This window comes from Palaemon carinicauda, chromosome 6 (assembly GCF_036898095.1).
Source record: "Palaemon carinicauda isolate YSFRI2023 chromosome 6, ASM3689809v2, whole genome shotgun sequence".
NCBI classification, from domain to species: domain Eukaryota; kingdom Metazoa; phylum Arthropoda; class Malacostraca; order Decapoda; family Palaemonidae; genus Palaemon; species Palaemon carinicauda.
In genome coordinates this window covers 16,685,901-16,710,954 of record NC_090730.1, presented here as the reverse complement: position 1 = coordinate 16,710,954, position 25,054 = coordinate 16,685,901, and the positions used below count along the sequence as shown (strand labels likewise).

At 44.8% G+C, this 25,054-nt stretch overlaps 1 protein-coding gene across 1 annotated transcript in view; it reads right to left on the bottom strand.

The window, feature by feature from the left end:
- LOC137642885 (zinc finger protein 624-like) overlaps positions 1-25,054 on the bottom strand; it is a 142,524-nt gene that overhangs the window by 38,685 nt on the left and 78,785 nt on the right. Inside the window, exons 2-5 of the mRNA XM_068375752.1 lie at positions 8,633-8,686; positions 6,800-7,845; positions 6,282-6,290; positions 1,880-1,977 (exon numbers count right to left, since the gene is read on the bottom strand). Coding sequence (XP_068231853.1) covers positions 1,880-1,977; positions 6,282-6,290; positions 6,800-7,675 — 983 coding nt within the window. The 5' untranslated portion in view covers positions 7,676-7,845; positions 8,633-8,686. The remainder of the gene's footprint in view (positions 1-1,879; positions 1,978-6,281; positions 6,291-6,799; positions 7,846-8,632; positions 8,687-25,054) is intronic.

Here is a 25,054-nt window from a genome sequence, read left to right as displayed (position 1 = left end):
CAACAATCCAGAAAGTGTTGAAATCTTCCTCCTACCTGTAGCATCTCATTGCTGACTGCGTCCTCCCCTGCCTCGTGAGGGGTGTCTTGAGGAGCCCCGTCGAGAACCTCTTCCTTTCGGACGAAAGGTAGTAGTGTGCCTCTCAAACCCTGGGTTGAAAGCTGGTGACTGGGCAACCAGCTGTTGAGGCACCACTTGGAAGGTGGTCTGTGGCTGAGCGACCACTTGGGGCATCGCGGTCATGGTGACCGTGGGAGGTTGCTAAGTAGGCTGAGAAGGTAGTCTTGGCTTCTTTGTCTTCCGTTTGGGTTGGGGACCCACATCCGGGGAAGATTTTCTCTTTAAGGAGATGCCCCACTTTTGGAGAAGGTTCCTATTCTCCGTGGCGGCTTTCTCAACTACCTCTTGGACCACTTCTTTTGGGAAGAGGTCCTTACCCCAGATACTGGAAGAAATCAGCTTCCTGGGTTCGTGTTTCACTGCTGCAGCAGCAAACACGAACTCCTTACAGGCTCTCCTGGCCTTCATGAAGGCGTATAGGTTTTTTACGAGGGTGGCCATCTGCATCTTGGCCAGGACCTTGAGCATATCTGGGGTGCTGTTGTGGCCTGCATATATCTCTATGCAGTTATGGAGGGAAAGAGAAGCGGCTAGCCTCTCTTTTGTCTCTTGCTCCCTTCACAAGAGAAAGTCCGATAGCTTCGGTAGGTTCTCGCTGAACTGCTGTCCCGCGATATCAGCTTCAAGTTTTCCTACTGAGAAGGTTAGGTGGACCTCCTTCCATTCCTTCTCATCCGTGGGCAAGGCCAGAGACAGAGGACTACACTCCTCTAGTGTAGGGCATGGTTTGCCTGCCTCAGCAGCCTTGGCAACACTCTGAAAAGCCTTCGACGTGAAGGGGAAGGCTCTCAAAGAAGGAGCAAGAAAGGTAGGGCATTTCTTTCTCAGTGCAGAAACTCGCGAGTTGGTATAACCTTCCTTCTTCAGGCTACTCATCAAGAGAGCCTGTGCCTTGTCGTGGTCAAATACCATGACCTCCTTTGGATCCGTCTCCTCTTTCGACACTGGTTCACGCTTCAGCCGGATGAAGCACTCCGGGTAAGTGCTGAAGTTCGGCCAAAACTCAACGTCGTCCAGGTGGACGGCTCCCAACTTCTATGAAATGTAGAGTTTTCCGTTGTTGATCGGCATAAACTCCGCATACCTCCAGGGATTGGTCTCGGAGCAGGGTAGCAGGTCCTGTACTCTGGGTCGCTTGAAAGACCTTTGGGAAGTGATGGTCCGAGTCGCTTCACGGAACTCTCTCGTCATCTTTGCTTCCCTTGCTACGTTCTCCTTAAATAGATTCTCCATTAGGGCAGTAATGTGGGCCAAAACTGCCTGACCCATTGCGTCCAATGGAGGGGAAGCAGCCGAAGACGTAGACGGTGTCGGCTCTACTGCCGGCACAGGCAGAGGGGGCTCCTCCGCTTCCGTTGAGTCGTAGTCTTCATCTCCTTCGGGTGGAAGAGTAGACTCTTCCTCAGAATCGTCCTGAAGGAGATCCTTCTCCGAGTCCGTGGACAATTCAGACATCCTTTCCTCTTGGTGGATGTCCATGCCTTGCAATGCCTCAGTAACATCAGCCTCGACTGCGATCTGGACGCAGGGAGGCCCGGGTCGTGCCTGGGGTACGACGGCATCAGCTGTTGCTTTCGGGAACAGCAAGCTACGCATCCTATCGTTGGGAAGGTACGGTCCAGGAGAGTTCTTTTGAAACCCTCGTACCCATTTCCGAAGCTTTTCGCGTGCTGCATCCCTCGACTCCGTTGACTTGGGGTCGCCGAAACCCTCAGCCACCAAGGCCGAGCAGACGTTGCAGTCCTTGGGGTCCCAATACCTCAAGGTCTCGGTTGTAACAACGCAGGCGGCATGAGACCTGCACATAGTGTGACTGTGGTTACAGTAGATCACCTCACACTTCACTTTCTGCTCCTCCTGTAAAGAAAGGAAATTGAAATGAGAATGCGGTAATTTATCACACTTGATAAATAAAAATGTCATGGATCAAATATTTTGGTATCTTAACCATTATAGCTTAGGATAGTAAGCTAGAGAGGAAATAGGAAAGACACATACTTGTGCCTCCTGTCCAGCCAATTGCTGTGACCTCCCCCAATATTAATATTAGAATTTCCTTATTAAAGGAAAATCAAAGGAGAAGGGTTCTAATTTCTAAAGTTAGAATTAGTGTATACTAGCACTGACCCTTTCATAAAAGTATTAATATTGTGGGGTAAATTATGATCAGATGATTTTCATCAGTGTATTGAAGGAATACTTCACTTCAATATAAGATTGGTCTCAACAATAGACTGTGAAAGAATACGCAGAGTATATTGGAAAATATAAACTACTGCATAATATATACTATAGTTTTCTGCCTGCAGTATGTACTATACTGCAGAAATACTGGCTACTGTATAAGCATATACTGTAGTTCAGCCGGCATGTTGCTGGCTAGGCTAGTACCTGGCGGCACCGGTCTGCCGGCTAGGTTAGTACCTGATGGCACTAGCTGACAGAGAGAGAGAAAGCATGGAGAGAAGGGCTGCCTTATTAATATAGTTTGGTACAATAAATAAGGGTGTAGGTGTTATTATCCCTACTGCCTTCCTCCAGAAAGAGGGTTCAAATGGAAGGGGGAATGAAAAATTCTAGCTTCCACCCAGCCACAAGATCTGCTGCTGGCTATTGCCGGTTTCAGGGATGTGGATGGCAGTCCAAGGGAGGATTGGTGAATACTCAAAGACAAAGGGTCTCCCACCGGCAGCCATCATGGCCGGCACAACCTTTCCCGGAGCCTTGCGTCCGTAAGGGGAAGGTCATAGTGGCTATCAAGCCGCCTATGTAGGAGCCCGGCCAGCGCCACAGTCTATCCGACAAGCGAGGAGATTGTAGGACACTGGCCAAAGACATGCGATGGCTAGGCTATCGCTAAAGGACAGAGAAGGGCAGGAAAAGGGTCTTGCATGTTGTGTCAGGAGAAGGTGGCAGGATTGTCGGCCATTTCCAGTCACAAAAGAAACATCGTTTCAGTATCGGCGCCATCCTGGGCGGCAGAAGAATATTGATTCTTCAGCCCAGGACCTTGCCGAAACAAGACTTGTCTTCTAGACCGCAAGGGAGAAGGTGGCGGCATCGTACTACCACTTCGGATGCGGGCTAAGGAAGCTAGGCTTCCTATGCCTGCAACTGTATGCTGGCAGGGGAGTGACTACTCCTCCGGCAGTCGAGTTGTCGGCATAAAGACTGAATACTCTGAGTTACTGTCGTAAAACCAAGCCGGGATACTCGCCGCCAAGGGGGAAGACAGAAAAACACTAGCCTAATCAAGCCGGAGTATACTACTCTATGGCAAGACCAAGATAGGGTTGTCGCCTAATGGCGGCACTCATAGAGGGAAGGAAGGTTTACCCTTAAATCTCCGAAAGAGACGAGTATCGAATTATATAATTAATTCTAGGAGATATACTATCTCCTCTTGAATTGATAAAACGATACACGAGGGTAAACGGGGATAATGTATGAAAGTATACTAAAGCACGAAGGCTAGGTTAGCCTAGCGCAGGGCGAGATCTCGGCTACGCTTTATCAGCGAGACTCCAACGTATACGATCGATACATTTAAGGAAGAGGAAAAATACGTGCATGATCTTATCTTCACTAGTATAATTTTGCCTAAATAGCTATAATTCATTAAAGCTAAATACTGGGAATGTCGTTCTGCTAACTAAATAAAGCATGTATGACGAACGACAGCGTCCAAAATGGCGCCTCCGGTTACTGGCTTTGCTCCGATAAACATTAAAATCATACTAATTTCACTGTGAGAAGGGAGCTAAAAAGTATACACAGTAAAGATTAAATACTCAACTTTCCAGAGGCAGAAGATGCTAGAGAATGCATGTTAAATTCCTCAAAATAGCCGTCTAGAACACTAGATATGCAGGGAGATACACCGTGCGAAGGCGCAACTGAATACGGAATATGCCGCCATTTTGGGCCCTGTAATAGTAGGGGAGGAAGGGTAACCTTGATAATGGCTCCCCTTCGATTTCGCCACATTTCCCCCTCAGAGTGAAAACTCTATTCGGGGTGTAGATTACCATGTGTCGTATCAAGATATACGTCCCCTGATATTATGCGATATCCTTAAGGAAAATTTTAAGGATACTCGCGCCAGGAGTTAGAATTATGGAGACCTATGGTCAATTCTCAGGGAGTATCACTGTAGCCAAATATCCCTTAGAAAGCTGTCTATAGGAAGCTTCCATCAGGACGACATGGCTTATGGCCAAAAAGCCCATTTTGTCTTTGGCCTGGGCCTCTTCTACACCTTTTAGTCAGGTCGACTCTCAAGTCAGACTGTTGCGTAGCAGGCGTGGGGTGAGTCTTCTTTCCTACCTTCACCCTTCATGATAAAATGAAGGGGGAATTCTCCAAATAATTGATCATTCTATGCTATCAATCATGTTTGTGGGGCCATACTTTTGACCACCATCCGAATTTTCCAGGGAGGATGCCTCAACTCATTGCATTGCAGGAAAAAAATACTCATGCCTTAAGCTGGAATATGATCTGCCTTTACAGGGAATATCCTACGACAAACAGTGGGCTTGCCTTGGGCATGAAGAAAAATCTTCACTTGCAGCAAGGTTGACTTGCGTGATCACTGAGATGGCAGTGCATACAGCATAATCTAGCTAAATGATTCTCCTGCTTGAATCCTGACAAGCATGGGTATTGGTGGATCTCCTACTCGATTTCCCTACACTAGGTAGGGAAGGAGAGGGTGGGCTAACCTCACAGAGTTCTGGAAAGACTTGGGGTTGACCACAGGTGATGCGGTCTGGCCCCCCATTTATAAGCTTTTAAGGATCTCTTAAGACTGTAGAGGAAACCTCAACATAGGGGCTCCATCATCATATGGCAAACTTGGATCCTGAAAACATGTAGGGAAATATAGCCTTTCCTCATCCAACAGCGTTGACTTTTGACTTGGAGGAAAAGCTTTCTCAACTCTGGGTTCCCTCCAGCAGGCTCATCCAACAGTGTTGACGTTTGACTTAGAGGAAAAGCTTTCTCAACTCTAGGTTCCCTCCTGCGGGATCATCTTATACAACATGCCTGTTCATTTATTATCCTGGCTCCTCAAGGTCTTGATTATGTATGTCGTTTGAGGATTAGGCATCTGCTAATTCTTGGCATGTAATATTGAAGGGAGGTTCTCGCTGCCTAGGAAGAGATTCTTCAACTGCCGTAAAAAGGAGACTCGGCTACGTAGAAATTTCTTTCAGTTTCCTGCGGCGAGAAGTATAGCTCTCCCGTTGGGAGGGAGACAAATCCCTACAATAGTTACATGATGATTCTCTTGAACATCTCTTGTCTACGCAAGAGGGACAAAGAAGTTGTGTCAATGTCCTCCTGGTTCATAGTGAACGCCACAAATGTTGCAATCCCGTCCTGGGTAAAGACGTAAATACCGAGATTTACAGGACACAAGCACTCACTTGTAACTCATAGTTAATGAGTAGACATTCAAATAACCATGAATTAAGGAAAAACACAAGTCAAGATTGCTACACACTGAAAAGGTAGACGAGGTTAATGTAAAAGGCTCAATCATAGAGAGGAAGTGAGAGAACCTCTTCACTTTGCAACAGGTAGTGTTGTGGGGAGACACTGTGAGCAACCTGTTGCTTGCTCCTTTCACATGCACTGCGTTTACCCAGCACGAAGCATGAGGCAATCAACCAAATATTGATTGGCCGGTCGTAGAAAACATGGTCAGTATATAAATGACTCAGAAGTTTGTTTCCACATAGGAATAAATACATTCTAATCTTAGTTTATTTTTTTTTCTATATAATTCATTTATACAGCTCATACTAAGTGTAATCATAATTTATCATTAAAGAATATTGTGGTACATTGTATGACATATTTCTTTTATTCTGATGTACTGTATCAAAATCATATAAAATATATAATACAGTACATACTGTACATTATAAATACACTTCAATAATATTGCAGTAATGCCTCACAACACAAAATTAATTCTCTCTGGAATGGCTTTTGTTTCATGGAAATTACGAGTACCATTTTACATGTAAATTGCCTAATTTGTTCCAACTTCTACAAAAACCACACAAAATTTTACAATAAAGTTAAAGTATAACCACAATGATACTGTAAGGCCAAATACATTTGAACCATTCAAGTATACCTAAACTAACTGTTAATACCTGTAAATTAAGTAGTTATAAGAACATAATGCAATAATAAATGGAAAATAATACAATACACACTGTAAAATACTGTACATATACAAAATATACAGTACCATATGTACTGTACTATTATAGTTTCCCTTACTATTAAGAGATACATTTCTATTGAGTGAACAACTCTTTTTCTTCAACATTTTTAATGGGTGACCATTTTATTCTCGGCCTGGCAAATCTCTCTTCTCATCATAAAACATTTGTCGCAATGAGTCACAAATATATTCGCATCTCGTTCTACAGCGTGAAAATTTCAGAATTCTTTTGTGAAGACATGTGACTGTACTTGTATTTCTATTATTCAACTTTGAAGATCTGGTTACATCTGAAACATGGTAGAACCATCATAAAAACAATTGCAATTATTACATCTAAGAGTAAATCATTATTCCTCAACAGCAAACTTTAATCCTTTTATTTAATTTTCTTTAAGGGCAATACTTAATCTGACCAGCACTTTTTTATTTTCAGGAATGAAGTTTTCTGTGTTTGATAATGGTACCTCTTCGATTAAATGTTTCCCCACATTTCTTACAAACGTATGGTCTCTCACCAGTGTGCAGTCGCATATGATCTCTCAAAGGCCCATTTTGACTGAAAGTCTTCCCACAAACATTACATTCATACGGCTTCTCTCCTGTGTGAACTCTCATGTGACGCTTAAGAACAGCACAGCTGCCAAATCCTTTCTTGCATATGTTGCATTCAAAAGGTTTCTCTACTGCTTCTGCATGAGTTAGCAGATGTCTTCTCACACCTATTTTTGTGTTGAACGCTCTTCCACACTCTTCACAAGTAAAAGCTTTCGTCTCAGAGTGAGTGACCATATGCTTCTGCAGAGATGAACCTTGCATAAATGACTTTCCACATTCATTGCACTTAAATGGCCTCTCTCCTATATGAATTTTCATATGATTGGAGAGACCCCCTAACTGAGAAAATGATTTTCCACACACCTCACACACAAATGGTCTGTCACCAGTATGAATTCTCTCATGTGCTTCAAGATGACTTTTTGCCATGAATGCCTTTTCACATTCTTTGCATGCATAAGGCTTCTCTCCTCTGTGAACTTTCATGTGATAGTTGTATGAATCACTTGTACGAAAAGACTTTTTGCAGTCCTCACAGCTGTAGGGTTTCTCCCCTGTGTGAATTCTGATATGATGCTTCAGACCTCTCTTATCACGATATACCTTTCCACATTCTGGACATGAACAGGGCTTGGATGGTCGACGACGCTTCAATTTAACGCGTACTCCACCAGTCTCCAACGGTATATCTGACTTTACTTCCTGTTTATTCATCACTGCTTGTATACTATCTTCTTCTCTATGCACATCCATGTTTCTTTCTGCTTTTCGTAATTACAAACAATTTATTCCTTCTAACACAAGATCTACTCTACACTGATAGAATGTTCCCTTTCACTTAGAAAAATCTTTTTAAAGCTTCATTTTAAGAAGCCCTTTTACTTTAACACTGCATTCTGGAGTTCTTGATTCCATTCTTACTTCTGAAATGTTGAAACAATAATCCTTTTGATTACAAAACAAATTTCAAAAATTCAACACTTTAAAAAAATGTCCAGAGTATTACCTTTTCAGTTTCCTTATTGAAAAAATAACCCTATCATATTAAGAATAATGTAAAGTAATTTTAATACATGTTCACTGATAAGTGTTAGTCAATGATTTCTTATTACAAAATACTGCACTGCAATAATTCACAGGGTTTCACTTTAAAATCAATGTAAATACAGCACTCTCCTATACATTTTTCTCAATAGACACTTCATCACAAAATATTTGTTTACACAAAAATCAAAGAATAGGCTCTGGTTGGTATAAATTATTCTTTTTACAGGGCAACTATGGTGCTACAGATCTTTTATTTCTCCATATATGTTTTGGAACTGCATACTGTATTTCACCCACCTCTTTCAAAATGGATACCCACATCAAATGTTAATTTGACTCAAATATTCGTTAGAAAGGAAACTAGCTAAACTAACACTCTCAATGACATACAGCAAAGAGCTTCCAAGTAAAAATAATACAGCATAATCTATAAAAACCACAACAATGTTTGATTAGGACAGCATGATAACCATACCCTGGTAAAATTGGTAAAGCACTTTCAAATTCCACATATGACTTTGGAAACAAGTTTGCTATACTCTTTTAATTTTCTTCTTTAACTAGATAAAATATTTCCATAATTTTATCATCAAACAATACTGTACATGTTGATGTCAAATCTTTTATTTTGCAAGAAAGGAAAAAAATGCTGCAACTAATTACTTGACTTGAATCCTGCTGAACACCAGTTAACTCTTCTTCTCTCCAATATTCAACCTAAAAAAGAAAACATTGACAATGTACAATGAAGATGAACTGCGACATAATTTTAAGCAATTTGCATTTTTCTTAACTATACAAACCCTAGCCCTTTAAAAGAGTATGATTTTAATGAAGCTCGAAACTCAGCTGTTAAATTTATGAGGTGGTGGTAGTTATTGGGATTAGCGAGGGAAGCCCGCTCACGCTGTCGGCTCGCTGAGTAGCCACTTTGACCTTCACCTAGAGCTTCCAGGGAGGTCGAGGCGGGAAGTATGATTTAACACTGAGTAGCCACTTTGACCTTCACCTAGAGCTTGCAGGGAGGTCGAGGCGGGAAGTATGATTTAACACTGAGTAGCCACTTTGACCTTCACCTAGAGCTTGCAGGGAGGTTGAGGCGGGAAGTATGACTTAAAGGACTCCGGTTTGTATACTGTAGTTGGGAAAAATGTTATTTTTATAATAAAATAAATTTTTGAATATACTTACCCGGTGATTATATAAGCTGCAACTCTGTTGCTCGACAGATAACTCTACGTTAAAAATCCGCCAGCGATCGCAATGCAGGTAGGGGGTGTACTTCAACAGCGCCATCTGTCGTGCAGGTACTCAGTACTCAATGTAAACACAGAACTCAATTTTCTCCTCGGTCCACTGGGTCTCTATTGGGGAGGAAGGGAGGGTCCTTTAATATATAATCACCGGGTAAGTATATTCAAAAATTTATTTTATTATCAAAATAACATTTTTCAATATTAAACTTAGCCGGTGATTATATAAGCTGATTCACACCCAGGGGGGTGGGTAGAGACCAGCAATAATTGTTTACATTATTATGAGCTAAGGATTTTTTATTTCAATTTAGCAGTTATTCAAAATAACAAACATAAAATAAATAAGTACCTGGTAAGGAAGTCGACTTGAACAATTACTCTGCCTTTTTAAGTACGTCTTCCTTACGGAGCCTCGCGATCCTCTTAGGATGCTGAGCGACCCCTAGGATCTGAAGTATCAAGGGTTGCAACCCATACAACAGGACCTCATCAAAACCTCTAATCTAGGCGCTTCTCAAGAAATGACTTTGACCACCCGCCAAATCAACCAGGATGCGAAAGGCTTCTTAGCCTTCCGGACAACCCAAAAACAATAATAAAACATTTCAAGAGAAAGATTAAAAAGGTTATGGAATTAGGGAATTGTAGTGGTTGAGCCCTCACCCACTACTGCACTCGTTGCTACGAATGGTCCCAGAGTGTAGCAGTTCTCGTAAAGAGACTGGACATTCTTAAGATAAAAAGACGCGAACACTGACTTGCTTTTCCAATAGGTTGCGTCGATTATACTTTGCAGAGATCTATTTTGTTTAAAGGCCACGGAAGTTGCGACAGCTCTAACTTCGTGTGTCCTTACCTTCAGCAAAGCTTGGTCTTCCTCATTCAGATGGGAATGAGCTTCTCGTATTAACAGTCTGATAAAATAGGATAAAGCATTCTTTGACATAGGCAAAGATGGTTTCTTAACTGAACACCATAAAGCTTCAGACGGGCCTCGTAAAGGTTTAGTTCGTTTTAAATAGAACTTAAGAGCTCTTACAGGACATAAGACTCTTTCTAGTTCATTTCCAACCAACCGATAAGTTTGGAATATCGAACGATATTGGCCAAGGCCGAGAAGGCAGCTCGTTTTTGGCTAGAAAACCAAGTTGTAGAACATGTAGCCGTTTCAGATGAGAATCCGATGTTCTTGCTGAAGGCATGAATCTCACTGACTCTTTTAGCTGTGGCTAAGCATACCAGGAAAAGAGTCTTTAAGGTGAGATCTTTCAGGGAGGCTGATTGTAGCGGTTCGAACCTGTCTGACATAAGGAATCTTAGTACCACGTCTAAATTCCAACCAGGTGTAACCAAACGACGCTCCTTCGTGGTCTCAAAAGACTTAAGGAGGTCCTGTAGATCTTTATTGTTGGAAAGATCTAAGCCTCTGTGACGGAAGACTGATGCCAACATGCTTCTGTAACCCTTGATAGTGGGAGCTGAAAGAGATCGTTCTTTCCTCAGATATAAGAGGAAGTCAGCTATTTGAGTTACAGAGGTACTGGTCGAGGATACGGATACTGACTTGCACCAGTTTCGGAAGATTTCCCCCTTTGATTGGTAGACTCTAAGGGTGGATGTTCTCCTTGCTCTAGCAATCGCTCTGGCTGCCTCCTTAGAAAAGCCTCTAGCTCTCGAGAGTCTTTCGATAGTCTGAAGGCAGTCAGACAAAGAGCGTGGAGGCCTTGGTGTACCTTCTTTACGCGTGGCTGACGTAGAAGGTCCACCCTTAGGGGAAGTGTTCTGGGAACGTCTACTAGCCATCGAAGTACCTCGGTGAACCATTCTCTCGCGGGCCAGAGGGAAGCAACTAGCGTCAACCTTGTCCCTTCGTGAGAGGCGAACTTCTGCAGTACCTTGTTGACAATCTTGAACGGAGGGAATGCATATAGATCTAGATGTGACCAATCTAGTAGAAAGGCATCTATGTGAACTGCTGCTGGGTCCGGGATTGGTGAGCAAAATATTGGGAGCCTCTTGGTCATCGAGGTTGCGAAGAGATCTATGGTTGGCTGGCCCCAGGTGGCCCAAAGTCTCTTGCATACATCCTTGTGGAGGGTCCATTCTGTTGGAATTATTTGTCCCTTCCGACTGAGACAATCTGCCATGACATTCAAGTTGCCTTGGATGAACCTCGTTACTAGTGATATGTCTAGACCTTTTGACCAGGTGAGGAGGTCCCTTGCGATCTCGTACAACGTCAGAGAGTAGGTCCCTCCTTGCTTGGAGATGTACGCCAAAGCCGTGGTGTTGTCCGAGTTCACCTCCACCACTTTGCCTTGAAGGAGAGACCTGAAGCTTTTCCAGGTCAGACGTACTGCCAGTAGCTCCTTGCAGTTGAAATGCATTGTCCTTTGACTCGAGTTCCATAATCCCGAGCATTCCCGACCGTCTAATGTCGCACCCCAGCCTACGTCCGATGCGTCCGAGAAGAGAACGTGGTTGGGAGTCTGAACAGTCAGGGGAAGACCCTCTCTAAGGTTGATATAGTCCTTTCACCAAGTCAGACAAGACTTAATCTTTCCGGAAACCGGGATCGAGACCGCTTCTAGCGTCTTGTCCTTTTTCCAGTGAAAAGCTAGATGGTATAGAAGAGGACGGATGTGTAGTCTTCCTAGTGACACAAATTGGTCCACGGATGACAGTGTCCCTACCAGACTCATCCACAGCCTGACTGAGCAGCGTTCCTTCTTCAGCATCTTCTGGATGGATAGCAGGGCTGGGGGCTGATCGTCTTGTTCAGCAACGTCCTCATCAGAGGGTTCCTCATCCGAAACTGATGAGGAAACGGCAACGGAGTGGGCAACGTCTGACTCGCTGAATCCGGTCGCACTGGTGGATGCGTGACGGAGCCGGACGCAATATCATGGAACTGCTGCACAGTCTGTGAACTGTCAACAACCATGGGTGCGCGAGGAAGTACAGCGTCAACCCGAAACTGTCTAGACCGTCTGGGTTGTGCAGTCAACACCCTACCGGGTTGCTGAGGTTGACGCACTGCGTCACAACAAGTCACCTCTGCTGGTTGTTGAACGTCCTGAACGTCAACAACCACCTCCGAGCGTCGCTTAACGTCAACGTGCGACTGGCAACCCACACTGGGTCGCATCGGTGGAGGAACCACCTCCACTGGCAGACGCGAGTAGGTTACCTCAGCGTCAACTGGGCGCACAACCGACCGGTTGGAAGGTTGTTGGCCAGAAGGAGGAACCACCTCAACTGGCAGACGCGAGTAGGTTACCTCAGCGTCAACAGGGCGCACAACCGACCGGTTGGAAGGTTGTTGGCCAGAAGGAGGAACCACCTCAACTGGCAGACGCGAGTAGGTTACCTCAGCGTCAACAGGGCGCACAACCGACCGGTTGGAAGGTTGTTGGCCAGAAGGTTCTTCTCCGCATTTAAGTCCTCTATCAGGGACGCAAGCTTGGACTGCATGGCTTGCAGCAAAGCCCATTTAGGGTCTACGGGAGCAGGTGTGGCAACAGACGGGGTTAGCGACTGAGGCGGAACCGTTTACCATCCCTGGAAGCCTTGTTATGTGTGACATAATAGTACAGCAAAACTTCAAAGGCTTGACAAAAGCTGAGAAGTTGACCTGTAAACAACTTGGAGCGTCTCCTGGCTAGGCGCCAGGGCGAGTCTACCAGAATTGAGAAGTCTATCTGGGCAGAGGCATGAACTCCCAAGCCGAGAACTTCTCTCGTGTCATATCAGACTCTCGCTCTATAAGCCAGTTTAAAAGAAGGGAAATCAAAGGCTGTATCCCTAAAAACTCCTCCTGGTGCAAAAACCAGTCGCCTAGCCAACGTAACGCTCTCTAGGAGAGCGAGAGAGCACTAGCTTAAAAACAACAGCTTCGAAGTAGCTAGGCCTAGTGTAAGTTCTGACGTTTAGGCGAACGAGGAGCAGCAGTTACAAGATCCGGACGAAGATCCTTAAAAAAAAAAAAATCATCATGATTTAATTAAAGTCCATAGGAGGCTAAGCAGCTTAAGGCTCCTCTCCATCTGACAGAGTCCTCAAGGGAATATCAGTAGGAGGGAGAACAGCAACTTCCTCATCTACAGGAACCTTGTCCGATAAAAGCTAGGTTACCTCAATGAGTCTCTCACTGGAGCATTAGTAGCAGACCAGAAGGCAACGTCATGTAACTGCTTGACAGTCTGTGAACTGTCAACAACTGAACTGTCAACCACAACAGGTGCGTGAGGACGTACAGTGTCCACTCGAGACTGCTTTGACTGTCTAGACTGAGCAGTCAAAACAACTCTAGAATGCGGAGGTTGACGCACCGCGTCAAAACAAAACAACTTAGACTGTTGTTGTACCTCGCGAACGTCAACGGAAGGTTCCGTGCGTCGCTGAACGTCAACATGCGGCTGGCAGGGTACACTGGAACGCATGGGTGGCGGGACTCTCTCAGCTGGAGTGCGGCAGAAGGTCGCCTCAGCGTCCACAGGACGCACAACCGTGGTTGGTTGTAGGCTAGAGGTTGGTGTCAACCTTCTCCGCACGAAAGTCCTGCATCAATGACGTTAACTGAGACTGCATGGTCTACAGCAAAGACCACTTAGGGTCTACAAGAGCAGGTGCGGCAACAGACGGTGTGACTGCCTGATGCGATACCGCTTTGCCTCTCTTAGGAGGTGAGCAGTCGTCGGAAGACTGCAACGAGTCCGAACTGACCCAGTGGCTACAACTGGGCCGTTGGACTTGCGCGGAAGGGACCGACTTGCGCTTAATAAGCCGCGAGACCTTGGTCCATGGTTTCTTACGAGAAATAAATGGGCTCTCTCGTCTTTGTGTGGGTGGGGCGATCTTGGGTAGATACGCCCGAAACCACGGAGGGAAAAACGTCTGTTCGTTGATCAAGGCCTCTCGAACCCATAAGTCGTTCGACATTACTTCTCCCCTGGGCTTGGGAGCTTGCAAGAGGTCCCGGACTAGGTGAACGACAGGCACGAACAGACGAACCCTCGGACGCAACACTGTAACACTTTGCGCATATCACTTTATCGATTTTCTGTTTTGCACTTATTTCACTGAAATCGAAACTTTTACTGATTTCTACCTGAAACACGCAATTCTACCCTTCATTAAAAGGTAGTAATTGCGAAATCATTCGTATAATGCAGCTCATTAATACTAGCAAAAAACAGAAAACATATATAAAGATAAAAAATTCAGTGGCTGGGAAAGAGACTAAACACTAGTTCAAATAAACTACGTTTACAATCTCTCACCACACAAAGCCTGGGGACAAGAATAAAACCCTAGAAACGTTTTACCTTCCTCCCCGTACAGAGACTAGGGACGAGAGTAACACGAGAACAACGTTACCCGCTTGAACGGAACGTTTTCTCTCCTCTCTCTCCCTCCGTCTCTATCTCTCTCTCTCTTTCTCTCTTGATTTCGCACCTAAGAGAAGAGCCCAATTATATAACGTCAAAAAAACATGTTATTTGACTAAAGGAAAAAACTGAAAGGTTTTCCAAATAAAAAGTTCCTTTAATTTAGAATTTAAAACATTTAAGCTAAGAAAGAATGAACAAAACGTCAGAATCGATTTACTCTTACTGCAAAATGAAACCGTGATACACTCTCTCTCTATCGTAACGATAGAGCGCACGTTGAACGTCCTGAACGTCAACAACTGCGTAGTCTAAAAAAGGGATTTTGACGTAGGAAAAATCTATTTCTGGGCGAAGGACCTGTGCCGCCCAGTGAATAAGCTCCATTTAGCACTTATTCTTAGGTAATTTACTGCTAAATATACCAGAGAAAAAAAGTGTAAAGGAGTGCTAGGTTAACTAGCTCGCTCACCTATTGGTGTCGGTATAAAATTGGGCGTATAATTCAGAGGTCCCGCACTATTTAGATTTATCCACGACAGAAACCCCAATAGAGGAGAGCCGTTCAACCTCACTCGGTACTACTAACAATGCATCCGCTCAGAACCCAACTCCTTAGCACCCAAAGTTTGGGGACTCCAAGGGAGAGGAGCTGGGAGGGTTCACTGGGCGGCACAGGTCCTTCGCCCAGAAATAGATTTTTCCTACGTCAAAATCCCTTTTCTGGGCTCGAACCTGTGCCGCCCAGTGAATCTATACAAGAGAAAATGTCACCAAACTTGCAAAATAAAGGAAAAAACATAAGCGTAAGGGAAATACAGGATGCTTTTAATCAGAGATGAGTACCAAAAAACAATTATAAGGGTATCTTAAATATGAACATAAATCCAATAAGGTAGGTATAATAATACCGTGAGTGATAATATATACAGATACTCAGGAGTATATAAAAATTTACAAATATAATAACAGTATTCAGGTGCGAGACCAACGAATACAATAGGGTATAAATGAGGCAGGTAAGAGGGAGAGATAAAGAGACAAGGCATTAACCTGTGAGTTACCTGGGAGTAACTACGCTCCCTGCGGCCACTGTAGAAAATTTTAGGGCTTCCAAATGTTTAAGGTAGTGTTTCTTGAATACTGACGGTGATTTCCACCCTGTACACCTGGAAAGGTCTGTAAAATTCATGTGGTGAAAGAAGTTCACCGAGGTAGCAACCGCCCTGATATCATGTGCAAGAGGAAAAGAGTCAGGGTTAGCTTGTTTAATAAAATACAAAATTTGTTGCCTGATCCCTTTAATAGTAATGGTACCGCCTTGTTCTCTAACGAATAGAGGCCCCGAGGAGTTAGAGGAGGTCCGGGATAGAATTTGTTAGGAGAAAGAAGGACCTCTCCCGAAGGCAGAAAGTCAATATGACCCGGGTCTCTCGACAAGGCTGCCAATTCAGAAATTCTTGCCCCGGAAGCCAAGCTCACCAGGAAAAGTGTTTTCCTGAGAAGGGGCATGTAATCACAAGAACTGTTAATGGTATCAGAAGCCAATTTGAGTACGTCATTAAGGAACCAGGTCACCGGGGTAGGATGAGTAACCGGTTTCAGTCTGGCACAAGCTTTCGGAATTGAAGCTAACAAAGAGTCGGTTAAGTCTATGTTAAAACCCACTAGGAAGATCTTTTTCAGAGCCGATTTAATAGTGGTGATAGTATTGGCTGCCAGACCTGATTCTAATAAAGATCTAAAGAAAGTGACTGTAAGGTTCAAGTTCATACAGTTCACGTCTGAGTCTATTAAAAATTTTGCCAACTTTTTAACTGCAGAGTCATACTGGCGGATGGTGGAATCCCGTTTATCCGATTCTAGGAACAAGGTGTTTTGAGGATCAATATTGGCACCATGCATAGCCGCAAACTTCATAAAGTCCATAAAGTTAGGGCGCTCTGAATGTTTGAGAAAGCGTACACAACGCGTGTTTGTACTATCTGAGACAGAACCGGATTGGGTATCGGGTGAGGGTATAGTCTCAACTCTCGCAGGAGAGGATACCAGTTGCTCTTGGGCCAGTTGGGTGCGACCAAGGCTACTTGTCCCTTGAAGGATCTCAGTTTGTCTAGAACTTTCAGCAAAAGATTCACCGGGGGAAAGAGATAAATCTTTTCCCAGGTGTCCCAATTCTGTGACATGGCGTCTGTGGCGTAAGCTTGAGGGTCTAGATTGGGAGCCACATATACTCTCAATTTATGGTTGGATTCCGTGGCGAAGAGGTCCACTTGGAGACCGGGAACCTGAGAGAGAATCCACCGGAATGACTTTAGATCGAGTGACCATTCCGATTCTAGAGGGGAGGTCCGGGACAGGGCGTCTGCCACTACATTCCGGACTCCCGCCAGGTGGACAGCTGAAAGATGCCAACGGTTCAAGGCTGCTAGGGAGAATATGGCTACTAGAACATGGTTCAGAGGCCCTGACTTTGACCCGCCTCTGTTGAGGCAGCGGACCACCACTTCGCTGTCGAGGACCAGACGAAGGTGTTGTTTCTTGGGAAGAGCGAGACGTTTCAGGGTTAGAAGAACTGCCATGGCCTCTAGCACATTGATGTGAAATTGGCGGAACAAGGGAGTCCAAAGACCTTGAACTTTCTTGAGCTGAGAATAGCCGCCCCAACCTGATAAGGATGCGTCCGTGTGAATGATTAATTTCGGAGGCGGAAATCGAAGGGGAACTGACTTTGACAGACTGTTTGCTCTTGTCCAAGGAAGAAGTCTTTCCCGTAGAATGGGAGGAAGGCGGACTTTCCTGTCCCGGAGCTTCCGGTTCGCCCTCGAACGCCAGACACGATTGATATCTTTCAATTTTGCCTTCAGAAGAAGATCCGTCACTGAGGCAAACTGAAGGGACCCCAGAATCCTCTCTTGGAGTCGTCTGGAACTTACTTTGTCTTTGAGAAAGCGTTTGGTGTTCCTTGCAATCTCTAACCTCTTGGGTCTGGGAAGACACAAAGTATGAGATATAAGATCCCATTGCAGGCCGAGCCATTGGAACTTCGATTTTGGAAGAAGACGGGACTTCTTGAAGTTGATCTGGAAGCCTAGAGATTGAAGATAATGGATGACTTTGTGAGTGGCTTTTAGGCAATTTTGGGAGGTGTCTGACCAAATGAGCCAGTCGTCCAGATAGGCTACTACTTGAATCCCTTGATTCCTGAGTTCCTGAACAGCGACTTCTGCTAACTTTGTGAAGATCCTTGGGGCGATGTTGAGCCCGAAAGGCATCACCTTGAAGGAGTAACTTTTGTCCCCTAAGCGAAAGCCTAGGTACGGACGGAAGTGTCTCGCTATTGGGACGTGATAATAGGCGTCTGTAAGATCGATAGAGGTGGTGACGGCCCCACGGGGAAGTAAGGTCCGCACCTGCGAGACGGTAAGCATTCGAAACTTGTCGCATTGAATGGACAAGTTGAGAAGGGATAGGTCTAGAATCACTCTTCTCTTGTCTGAATCCTTCTTCGGGACACTGAACAGCCGACCTTGAAACTTCAGATGTTTCGTTTCTTGTATGGCGTTCTTTTGTAAAAGATCCTGGACAAATTCGACCAGGTCCGGAGTGGAATGTTGACGAAATTTGTTCGGAGGAGGAGGTCCTTGAATCCAACTCCACCCCAGTCCCTTGGAGATGATACTGAACGCCCAGGGACTGAACCTCCATTTGTTGCGGAAGGCATAGAGCCTCCCCCCTACCTGCTGCACCTCAGTATTGGTTTGAGGAGTTGCCTCCACGTCCGCCTCGGAAGTTCTTTCCTCTACGAAAGGCTCTTCCCCTGCCTTTGTTCTGGTTAGAACCACGGTGGTAGCCTCTACCTCTACCATAACTCTGGGAAGAGCTATGAGCCTCGTAAGACTGGTTAAAGGCAGGAGAAGTGGCGGAGGCACCAGAAAGCTGGCTCTTAGGGAGCAGAACGGTGACATAGTCGTCCGAAGGAGCCTGAGAGGTGGAAGGCTGTGCAGGGACAACAGAAGATGGAGGAAGAGGCAGCCGGAAGTTGGATGAAGCACTCTGCTGTTGCCTGAACTGGGTGGAGGTATATGGTCTAAGCTTCTTCCTACCCCGGGCTTGATAATTTGCGGGGTCATATTTGCGTTTAGGGGTCAAACCCCAACGGGCTTTAAGGCTCTGATTAACCCTAGTGGCCTCCGCTAAGACTTCCTCTACGAGATCCTCGGGGAAGAGATTTGAACCCCAACAGGAGGACCGGATGAGCTTATTAGGTTCATGCCTAATCGTCGCCTCAGCTAGGACATGCTTGCGACATCTGCGTTTAGCAGTAGCGAAGTCATACAAGTCATAATATAAAGACTGTAACGTAGCCTTGTTGAGAGACTTAAAAATACTCTCCGTATCGTAAGTCAAGGCTATCGACTCCGTGGATGTGGCCAAGTTTAGAGTACGGCCCACACGTAGGCGGGAATCATATTCCTGTTTAATGAGGGATTCCGGGAGACGGGGAAGCCTCTCACTAAACAAAACTGAGGCACAGTCTGCTGCAAGCTTGCCAGAGGTAAAGGTGGTATGGACGTTGTCCCAACACTCAATGCCTGAAGGAAGAAGGAGGGAGATTGGATCCACCTCTCGGATGGGAGGCAAAGGCTTCTCCTCCAGAGCATATTGGAAGGCAAGCTCTGCCACCTTATTGACGCATGGAGTCAAGGTGTTCTTGTCCATTAAGAACATCGTAAAGGAGCTTTTATAAGGCGTCAGCATGGTGTTAGTGCAGCCGATGTCGTTCAAAAATCTGGCCCAAACAGATTGGGCTTGCTCCTTCGGGAAGATGACCGTCTCTTTGGGGACCTTGTCTAATCGAACTAAAGCTTCCTCGGTAAGCCTGGCATAACCATGAAATGGAAATGCCAGACCAGGAGGAAAGAATTCAAAGTCCTCTAGAGGACGAGTGCCAAGGCCCTCCAAAGTCAACATTCCGTCTGAGAACGGGGAATGAAGAGCCATACGCCAGGGGTTGTTCTTGGCAAACGGCGGGAGCTTAGAGGCATCCGGGATGAGAGAGCTTTGGACTCTCTCCGGAGCTCCTTGCTCTAAAGCCCCAAGTCTCTGACCGATGTTAGAGAACATCGTGTCCATCTTCGACTGCATCTCCGAAACCAACTTTGCCTGCATCTCCGACACGATGCGAAGCATGGCTGATTCGGAAAGGCCCGGGCTAGCAGCGGGAGGGGCGGAATGAACTCCCGGGTCGTGAGACTTAGAGGAGGAACCAGAGGCCTTTGATGACAGGTTCGTACTTTGTTTAGAGCCATGAGAAGTCTTGTGAGGCTTGCGAGCTTTGGGTAAGGTTCTTGAAGTAGACTTATCCTTAGGGGGGACCGGGTATGATCGTTGAAACGAATCACGGTCCCCAGAAAATCCATGAAAAGAAGAGCGATCAGAAGAAGAAGAAAGAGCGGGGCTGAGGATAGGAATCTCAGCGCCGGACACACCTGCCTCACTTACCACCCTACCTGTATCCGGCTCGTCTAGTAACATTGGTTCGACGTCCAGGTTCATGGAGGCAACATTGTCCTCCAGACCTCCGGGGGCGTCCGATGGATCTTGCTCTGGGTCGATGAGACCCGTTATAGTGGCATCAATGTGGGCAATGATGGGAGCTGCCACATGCCTAGCCACAGCAGCTGAAGACTTGGCGTTGGGGTAAACCATGGTGCAGTAGTCCTCAGATAGGACGTACGGCCGCTTAGACTTCACATTCCGGGCAAACCCACCAACCCACACCTTCAGTGTGGCCCGAGCCGCAGACTTTTGCTCCGGGGATGCCTGAAATAATAGTGGGAATTATAAAAGGGAAGACTCCCAATGGTCCTTCAAGACCATAGATATCTTACTAATACTAAAATAAATAAGAAGGCAACATAGCCAACGGGACTCACCGAGTCAGATCCAAGGGTAGTGATGAGGTCGAAGCAAATCACACAGTTATCCGGGTGCCATACCACAACGTCTTCCAGTTGAACCCCACAAGGGGCGTGAGATCGGCAGACGGAGTGGCCACAAGGCTGGTGCAGAACAGCTGCACAGGCCGGCGTCAGACAATGCACCATCTATAAAAAGAATAGTATATGAGAAACTGTAATTCTCTTAAGTAGGGGCGGGTCCGGAGGACCCGGGCCTAACATAGGTCTAACACAAGAATAGAGCTTAACTATAATATTCTTTAAGTAGGGGTGGGTCCGGAGGACCCGGGCCTAACATAGGTCTAACACAAGATTAGAGCTTAACTGTAATATTCTTAGGTAGGGGCGGGTCCGGAGGACCCGGCCCTAACATAGGTCTAACACAAGATTAGAGCTTAACTGTAATATTCTTACGTAGGGGCGGGACCGGAGGACCCGGGCCTAAACATAAGTCTAACTTGAAACTAAAGTATAGCAATCCATTCCGGTCGAGCCGGGAGCATAAAAAAAAAAAAAAGGATGCAATAACAAGGAATTAAGACACATGGTGTCTGATTTCCCGGGGCGGGGTAGGCCCCGGGCCGGGAAATAAAAGTATATCCAAAACCAATTCATTTAGGGACTCCGGGGTAGTGATCTGTCATATTTAATCATCATATATCATCATAGGAAATGTTATAAAAAAATAGGGGGGACGGAACTGTAGCTAAGAACCGCCAACCGAACCCGGAGGGTTTCGTATAACATAAGCCAGAATGAAAAGTGAATATAAAATAGGGTGCACCGGGATCCAACTCTGTTGACCGGTGGCCAACCAGACTAGACAGAGACGAACCCGCCGGGACACCCGGAGGACAAAGTCCATAAACACTGAACTACCCCCTCTAAAAGGAGGGAAGGCAACGGTCCCCTAGTGGAGGGGGGAGAAGCCTAGCCGCCCACCTAGCGAGAGGGGGAGCGTGGGGGAGGATCACGTGATACGAGGCAGCAGGGCTACCAACTGACGATCCCCAACCAGACAGATCAAACGGAGTAATGGCACAAATATTCATTATAATAATAATAGCGTTAAAAATTATATGTATAAACACATAGAAATTTTGGGCAAGGCATGCAACATAATAATTAAATCACAAAAGACACACCTGATGGCTAAAAATAACATTGCCGCCTAGCAACGAAGGTCGGCAGCCATAACGATACGTAAATGATATCGGCCCTAAAATTGAACCACGAGGATTCTAAACGCTACATAATGAATATTCACAATAACCAATAATATTTAATAATAAAATAATACACATAGTAACACCGCGAGTGAAACTTAAAAGCTCTCAAAAACAGGAGTACCAACTGTAGTGAAATCAAGCAAGATCGATATGAACGAAGAGAATAAACTCCTATAATATAAATATTAAACGATCTAGGTTGCTCAAAACACAGTAAAACCAAGCTTGGTACTTAACTTAGACGGTGTCTCCTGAGAAACTGACGAAGAAGCCATAATTCAATGGAAATTAAACCAAAAACGAGAGCACAACAAAAATGCGGGTTACTATACTCGTCGTGCTAAAAGGAGTTGCGTTCTGAGCGGATGCATTGTTAGTAGTACCGAGTGAGGTTGAACGGCTCTCCTCTATTGGGGTTTCTGTCGTGGATAAATCTAAATAGTGCGGGACCTCTGAATTATACGCCCAATTTTATACCGACACCAATAGGTGAGCGAGCTAGTTAACCTAGCACTCCTTTACACTTTTTTTCTCTGGTATATTTAGCAGTAAATTACCTAAGAATAAGTGCTAAATGGAGCTTATTCACTGGGCGGCACAGGTTCGAGCCCAGAAAACTAAACGTTAGTTCATCTTTGAAAACAGTACGAAGACTATCAAAGAAATTCTTTCATAAAACATTAAATTTAAAAAGTTTTAAATTCTTTAAAGGCTAAATACGATATAACGGGCTCAACGTTGATTGACTTCGGTTCCAAGTTAGGACCGCCTACTATCAGGAAAAGTCGCATATAAACAAAACATAAAAATTTATTTTTATATGTTTATAATAAATGGAAAGTTAATCGAAGAGGCCTAATAAAGGCGGAGAGATATAAAATATATAGATCTATAACTTGTTAAGCAAAATTACTAAAAACCTAAACACACTTCCGTCTAAGGGAAGGGTCGGCCATTTAAAAGTGAAAGAGAGTCCATACTCTCTTTGTCACCATAATTAAATCTATCCAAAACGAGTTCAAGTTTTGAGATGAAGATAAAACACCTGCATAGCGAAAGCTCAAAACTAGAATAGTGTACTTCACCAAATAGTTGTGAAAACAAATCCAGTTAGTAACAGCGAATTAGTAGGTCTTGCCGGTAGCCCGACAGAGAGAAAATTGAGTTCTGTGTTTACATTGAGTACTGAGTACCTGCACGACAGATGGCGCTGTTGAAGTACACCCCCTACCTGCATTGCGATCGCTGGCGGATTTTTAACGTAGAGTTTTCTGTCGAGCAACAGAGTTGCAGCTTATATAATCACCGGCTAAGTTTAATATTGAAAAATACAAATTACATTAAAACCCTTGTTCATAAATACTGTATGAGAATTAATCTTTCGTGAAAGAAAGTCCCTGTAACCAACCTGGTTGGTTTAAAATCCTGCGATGTCATACATTCAGTCATTTTGAGATGTTGGAGTGTTGATTCTAATCAACCTCCTGAAAACTGAAAATCAGGTAATAGAGTTAGCATTTCTGTCATTAGACAGACAGCCATGGAAAAACCTATATCCCCAAGGGATATGCTGTTTTCTATGTAAGACTAAAATATGATGAAGGGTTTACATTACTATCCAGGAGGATAGGGGAAAAAGCACCTCTATCTTGAATAGTAACTCAGTATGGTGGCTCAACTGCATCACGGTCCAGTCCAGCAACATAACAAGGAAGATGATGAAAAAAGGTCAGGTATTCTTACTCTTATCCTAGACTGACATCACAACCGATATCTTAGACAAGATATTTCTTGTCCTGTGAGGGAACTAACCTCGTGACCAAGAGCCTATGTTGGTTCCTCCAGCTCACTTGCTGCCTAGGTTTGTGGTCTATTAATCGTCTCTCGAAGCCAAAAGGAAATGGTATTTTTGTAGATTTTTTTGATTTGCCAGAGATGATGAGGAGGTTCTGAAGTCGTGGTCTGAAGGGTCGAGTTCATTTCAGGTAGAATCATAGTACCCTCACTGGACAAAAAATTCATTGTCCAGATTGTCAGTTGTATCCCTAAGTGTGAGGAGATGGAAATTATTTCAACCTAGTATTGTTTATGGCTACATTCTGAGGTTTTGCTACAAGCTCTGGAAAAAAGAAGAGCAAAACTTTTCTTAATCCCTCAGAATAACTAAATAGATATGATCTCCCATGCTCTTCATAGAAGCCAGGGCCAATAAGAAGACCATCTTGAGAGTTAAGGCCTTGTTGGATGTCTGCCTGTAAGGCTTGTATTAACTTCATAACTCTGGTCACATTCTAAGCTTGGGCTTTCAGCTCTCTCTGAGGGCACGACTGCTCAAAGTTACTCATGAGCAGTGCTAATTCCCAGGATAAGGACAGGTCTATGCCCCTCAGTCTAAAGACTGAGCAATAGCCTTTCACCGCTGAGACTGAGAGGAGCTCTGCAGAAACACAATGAAGTCTGCAATAAGTTGAAGAGTGGATCTAAAAGAAGTACCCCTTCTATAGCACCAATCACAGATGGCCCACTTTGCCAGGTAGATTGTTGTGGAAGCATTTCAAAGGTATCCAGACATCTCCTGCGCTGTCTTGTGAAAAGCCTTTCACCCAGAGATGCTGGATAGCCTCGACACGTGAAGTAACAGGGATGTCACCAAGCTGTGGTGTCTCTGCAGGCGGGGCTGACAGAGCAAATTGGTCAGAATCGATAACTCTCAGAACCTCAGTCAGAAGCTTTAGAAGACCCTTTAATCATTCTACTTGGTGGCATCTAACGTCATCTTCATATTTGGGGTAGACAGCATCTTGTTTACCACCCTTCGGATTATGCAAAATGGTGGATAAGCATGAACTTCTAGGCTATCCCAAGGATGTTGAAAAGAATCCTTTAATGCCACTGCCTGATCAGGAAATGATGAGCAGTAGATTTGGCGCTTCTACTTGAGTCTTGTTGCATAGAGGGTGATCATTAGGGAACCTCACAAAGTCAAGACGCTCTTCGCCACTTGAGGATGAAGGGACCACTCTGATCTGACCACTTGTCCCTGTCAACTTGGATATAAGCAGTCACATTCCTTATGCTGGGAATGAATCCCACCGACAGTTTGACTGTGTTGTCCAGTGCCCACTCGTGAGCCTTAATCGCCAATTCACAGAGGTGTTGTGAAACAGTACCTTCTTCCTTGTTGGCATGTACCACTAAGGTAGCTTTGTCACTTGTTAATACTAAAGAGTAGCCTATCAGGTCCTGA